The sequence below is a fragment of the Leptidea sinapis genome, chromosome Z (genome assembly GCF_905404315.1).
Source record: "Leptidea sinapis chromosome Z, ilLepSina1.1, whole genome shotgun sequence".
NCBI classification, from domain to species: Eukaryota; Metazoa; Arthropoda; class Insecta; order Lepidoptera; family Pieridae; genus Leptidea; species Leptidea sinapis.
The window spans coordinates 22,251,675-22,257,997 of NC_066312.1; the positions used below are offsets into that span (position 1 = coordinate 22,251,675).

Below are 6,323 nucleotides of genomic sequence, written 5' to 3' on the forward strand. Positions count from 1 at the left end.
GATCTATCGAAATAACCTCAGTCCGCGCTCGGCCGCCGTCTTGGGTAGACTCTGTGTCGGTTGTAAGCAGCAGCTCGTACTCGGAAAGATCGCTGTACGAACATGAATATTTTTTATAAGCTATACAATACTGTCTTTGATACTTTACATATTTTGTACGCAGTCAGATTTTCTATAAATTATATTTCTGTATTTTTTTGAAGAATTAGTGATTTATAAGTTCATCTCTAAATATAAGGTCTAATCGAAATCCAAGATGGCGCTTATAAAATTGGCAACTTTTCTTCATGGGTGTCATTTTCATGCTTTTCGGGGTCAACAATAACGAATATCGGGTTAAAATCGAAATCCAAGATGGCGCCTATGAATTTTCATTTTCAATTTGAACCAACTTCTCTTCATGGGTGTTATTTTCATGATTATCGGGGTTAACAATAACGAATATCGGGTCTAAGTCGAAATCCAAGATGGCGCCTATGAAATTTACCATCTTCTCTTCATGGGTGTCATTTTCATGGTTTTCGGGGTCAACAATAACGAATATCGGGTCAAAATCGAAATCCAAGATGGCGCCTTTTTTACCAACTTCTCTTCATGGGTGTTATTTTCATGATAATCGGGGTTAACAATAACGAATATCGGGTCTAAATCGAAATCCAAGATGGCGCCTATGCAAATTACCAACTTCTCTTCATGGGTGTCATTTTCATGGTTTTCGGGGTCAACAATAACGAATATCGGGTCAAAATCGAAATCCAAGATGGCGCCTGTGAAATTTACCAAGTTCTCTTCATGGGTGTCACATTTTCATGGATTTTGGGGTCAACAATAACGTATAGCGGGCCTAATTCGAAATCCATGATGGCGCCTATGAAATTTACAAAATTTTCTTCATGGGTGTCATTTACATCGTCAAAATTAGAATTCATTCATAAACTTAAATTATCTTATAAAAGGCCTGTCTAACAATATCCCACATGCTAAATTAATTCTTCATTCCCTAAATATAGTAATAATTACGTTTCGACTTTTCACTCACAATATGTACAAAACACATTCCGTTACCAATCTATTTAAAAAATCACAAAATTTGATTTTGAAAGACCTATTTAATTGTTCTCTGCACCCTCGATAACCTCGGATACGATACCCATATTGTTGAAATCATAATTTTTCGCGGCGGCCATCTTGGATTTAAAAAAACTGCGTTTACTGCACACGACGTTATGCGACAGAATTGCCATCTAAAATTCTAATATTTAACTACTAAACGAATACATCAACCAATTATCAAAAATACATAGGTATTAAAAAAATAAAATTCAAACTTGCTAAAGTATCAAATTCATTTGATTCCCGCAATTAACTTTAAGTAAGTGTATGTGTTTGAGGGGTGTCAGTGTAGTAGTGTGATTCGATACCTCTCTGTTTTGAGAACGCGTCCTTAAAACTATGCATTAAGCTTCCCTGCGCGTTTTCACCAGGGACGATACGACATGGATACTCTCAAATATGCGTGTACAACCACTTTAAAGGCCGTCACCGTTCCTGTGATATGTCTGGTGTTTGTCTACTGTTGCTACCCAGGCTCTCTATCTTGGGCAGCGGCGATCACTTACCACAAGGTGACACAACTTGATTCTCCTTACAAAAAAAAAATACCTATACGTTGTAAGTTGATGACGGCTCTCGTCGATATTTTCCCGAGATATTGGCAGCACAGATGTAAGAAGCATACACCGACCCACTCAGAAGATACGCAACGTTTCATTACAACCTTGATGCTCCGATCGGACAAAAAGCTTGGAACTCATTTGTATGATTTCTCAGGGTTTTCATAAGAGTTTACCTCAGATAGAAGCGCTTCGTGCCAGACTAGCTCTAAGATAATAATATTGTTCTGGCATAAACGTCCCCGCTTTTGACTCAACCGCTTTAGCCCATCACAAGTATCCATCTAAATTTCTTTGGTGGAAATCTACAGGCATTACAAGAGCTGGTTGTTGATTATTCATAGTATCAAATTCTCATTAAACTAAAAAAGTACAGTTGAAGAGTGAAAAGTATATAAGAATACAGAGGGGCAGCTGCTGCGCGTTTTCCAAAAGCAAAACGTAAACTGTTTTCAGTATGCAGTGTTTCAAAAACTATTTCTTTTAAAACTATGTATTTCAGATAAATACCATACCAGTTTAAATACCATAGTATTTTATTTCTTTATGTAGTTGTGAAAGTGATTAATTATTTATCAAGTAAAAATTTATTTTGTGATTCCTACCTATATAATATAATATCATATGCATATCATATGAATGGTGGTTGGTTGCCGCGATGGAATTCATTAGTCAGAGTTTTCTATCAGCAGATAAAATATGGATACCTAAGTTTCAAACATGTTAACATAATGTCGAACTCTAATACAAAAATCAGACAAAAATAGCAATATAAAAGAAGGTAAAATTTTCTTATCTTTGATTTGTTAATATTAATCTTGTAATTAAGTAGGTATGAAAAATAATAATCTTTACTTCTGTGACACTAAAGTGTACTGTACTAAAGAAAACTTTGATAATTATAACATTAAATAGTAAGCGGATGGATCCAGGACCGAAGCCGGTAGCGGTGCTGGTGCTGCATTCGACAGGTTCTCACAAATGAACCTACGTAGAATATACCAGTCACGGTCTATATCAGGGATGTTGCAGATGCCGATATTTTCACATCCGCGGATACGGATGCGGATGCGGAGTTTAGCAGGCTCACATCCGCGGATGCAGATGCGGATGCGGATGTATAAGATATTATGTAAATAAAGTCTATCCATGAAGAATTAAAACAATGACAACGTAATTATTAACATTTTTATTGTAATCAAACATAATTAAGTACTTATTTTTATGTTAAAAATATAAGTCATGTATAATGTAACTGAACACCTTCTGTTTTTTATATCAGTAGTTGAATTTAAAAATAGGAGCATTATACTTGATGAAGAGTAGTATTGCCGCCTTTTCTGGTTCTAGTCTGTTACGCAGAGGTTCGTAAATTAATCCCGCGCTACTAAATAGTTGTTCGCTAGGAACACTGCCCGGTGGAGCAGATAAAAATCTTCGTACTATCGGCGATAATACCTTGAATTCCCCTCGATGTACACTCCACCAGTTTAAAGGATTTTCACTCACATTTATTCTTTTTTTAGTACGGTAAGCAAGTAACTCTTTTTTTAATACAGCTTCAACGCTACTATTTTCTGGCTCATCTTGACTTTCGTCTTCACTCGACGAATCTAACATCATAGCCAGGTCGTTTTTTAAGCATGGCTTTTTGTTGAAACCTGAAGTCCCTGGTCCTAGTTGTTCTGTTTCATTTTCCATGCAATCAGTTATTTTAGCCCTTTTGGCATTGGTATTAACTGATTCAAAATTGTCATTCTCAATATTTATCATTTTTAAAATGTCATCTTTAATCTTTTCTTCAGTCACCGGTGTGAAAAATTTGTGCTTATAGCGAGGATCTAAGTAGGTAGCGATGGTATATAAATTGTTTTCTCCCAAGCTAGAAAACTTTGTAGAAAGTTCGTTTTTCAAAGTCGTTACAGCCTGACGAATCGGATCAAACTCTTGCGATCTTGTTAAATATAAATAGTCATCAACTTTTTTTTCAAGCATTTGTATTATCGGTATCACAGATGAAATAAGAGCAGAAGAGCTGCTCAGTTCCCGTGTTGCTTCCTCAAAAGGTCCCAGTAATTGAATGAAACTTTCAATCATTTTCCATTCTTCTGGTAGAATAGGGTCAATTTCATTATCATTCATGTAAAGGCTCAGAGCATCCTTTATCTTTGAAAAACGCTCGAACATGTAGAATGTACTGTTCCATCGTGTTACACAATCTTGAAACACTTTCAGGTGCGGTTGATTCAGTCTGTCCTGAATTGATTGCAGTTGTTTCTGGGCAATGGTAGAGTGATTGAAATGGGTCGTAATTCTCTTACATTTTTGTTTTAGTATTTTTATGTTTTCTTGAGAACCTAAACAACTACGGATAGCCAGTTGTATCTTGTGAACAGTACAGTCTATATCATTTAATGCTGCTAATCGCGCGGCTCGTTTCATATTAGACCCTTCATCTCTGATTAGGCAATGCAGTTGTTGTTTTTTAATGTTCCATTCAGAAAGCATGTTACTGAATTTTTCAGCAACTATGTCACCAGTGTGACGGCCGTCAAATGTCTCACATTTCAATATTATCGATGATCTATCAAAGTTTTCTGCAATTCCATGGCAAGTCAGGCTAAGCAAAGAAGCGTTTGAGCTAGGATCCGACCAAATGTCAGACGTAAACGACATGTTATCAAAATTTTCGATTAATCCTTTAACTTTTTGAGCCACTTTGCTATATAATTCCTTGCATACAAAATCTGTAAAAAAATTGCGTCCCCTAAAGTTATATCTTGGTGCTAATTCTTGCATCAGTCTACGAAAACCTAGCCCTTCAACAAAATTAAACGGCAAATTTTGAAGTGCAATCATTTCTCCAATGAGTTTATCAATTTTTTTAGAATTCAAGTTATTGACGTCCCACTTCTTTTCTTTTAGAACCATTTCCTCTAATGAAAGTTGTTTCTTTGATTCTTGCAGAGGAGTGGTAACTTTATCTGAAAAATACACAAATAAATAAAAATTTTCGTTGTAAAAAACTATTTACTTAAAAGTAATTAAAAAGTGAGGACATTTTAAAACACCAGAAAACCTTTCTATCAAATGTCCAACTTATATTGCAAAAAATAAAAATAAAAGGAGTTTATTCCTTATAAATATTTATAAGAAGGAAGGATCCCTAATGTTTTCTGGCATTAACATTAAATATAGCGTGAAGCTAAACTACACTAAAAAGAAAAGGTACACTTTTTGATAGTGATAAAATTTTTGCAATCAGCCGAATAGTTTTTGAGTTAAGTAATTCACTATTCATATTTTAATATCATATTAAAAATATACATTTATGTACAGGTTGTTTTATTTTGAAACAATAAAAAAGTAGATAAATGAATTACATATATTAGTCTTTTTACAACTGACGTTTTATATGACAGCAAATAACTATAATATTGAGTGGAAACTTAGCCAATAAACCACAACTAAAACTATTCTTTTATTAAACTAACCAAACAATGCCTCAAGTAAATATTAATTAATTAAAACTATTAATTATGAAACTTACTTGCGTCAGATTTCATCTGTTGTAATTTTTTTTCTTTACTAATGTTCTCAAATGTAGAAAATTCTTCTGAGTGCATCGACTTAAGATGGTTTTTTAAAGACGACGTGGTGCGGCCCTTGCGAGAGTAGCTTTTTTTGCATATTTTACAATCAGCTTTATCCTGGTCTTCTTTATTTGGTTCAAAATAATCCCATACATTACTTTTGGTCGGTGGTGACATTGTTGACTAAATAGTTAGATAGATAAACTATCAATAACGGGAATCACACTGGAAAAATAACGAATTTCGTCATAAAACGATATTTTTTCCTACAATAAAACGTATTACCGGCGTAATATAATAGAAGTTACCCTGTGATCTTATGGATATTAGTCTTAAATAATATAAAGTTTTCTTGTAAACTCTTCTTATTTACACACTGTATCACAATAACATTAAAAATACCTATTTATCTTTATGATACGATAAGTAGTTCACTTTCACTTCACAACGCAAACAAACACGTATTTATTCACTTCCACTTGCAAGGAAAGGAACAAACAAATGATGCACTAGCGAAAACAAACAAACGTGTCGAATCTTGTCACTAATTTCTTCGCTCCCATTGGTTATTGTCACGTGCGACCGGCACGCGTCAATCACCGGCCCCGCCCAATTTCTTTCTTGTCGCTACTTGTATAATATTCGCATCCGCATGAACATTCGCATTGATTAATGCGGATGCGGAAGCAGATGCAGATGTCCAAAACAATGCGGATGTTCCGCATTTGCGGATGCAGATGCGAATGTTCGCAACATCCCTGGTCTATATTATGCTATTATGTCAAATAGCCAAGCTGCTCTAACGTCACGACAGCAAAGTCCTTCGCAATATTCTCAATGTTAGTATTACACCCTATGAGATCAATTTCCTTCTACATTCCCACACACAGCAACGTAAGAAAATTACTCTGCCATCACAAAGGTATTGATGGTTACTAGATTTCTAACCGCCTTGCTAATGCAACAGAAAACAACTGCGAACCCTTGAACATGACCCCTGAGCATGCTTTCATTGTAAGCTGAACGGGTGGACACAAGCCAAAATTGGTCTTAGAGA

The 6,323-nt window shown here is 35.1% G+C and overlaps 1 protein-coding gene across 1 annotated transcript; it reads right to left on the reverse strand.

The window, feature by feature from the left end:
- Positions 1-2,847: 2,847 nt before the first annotated feature.
- Positions 2,848-6,035, reverse strand: LOC126978500 (zinc finger BED domain-containing protein 4-like). The gene is made up of 2 exons (XM_050827339.1): positions 5,224-6,035; positions 2,848-4,657 (listed from the first exon to the last, which is right to left on the reverse strand). The coding sequence occupies exons 1-2, from the start codon at positions 5,441-5,443 to the stop codon at positions 2,952-2,954; spliced, it is 1,926 nt and encodes a 641-aa protein (XP_050683296.1). The 5' UTR covers positions 5,444-6,035; the 3' UTR covers positions 2,848-2,951.
- Positions 6,036-6,323: the final 288 nt, after the last annotated feature.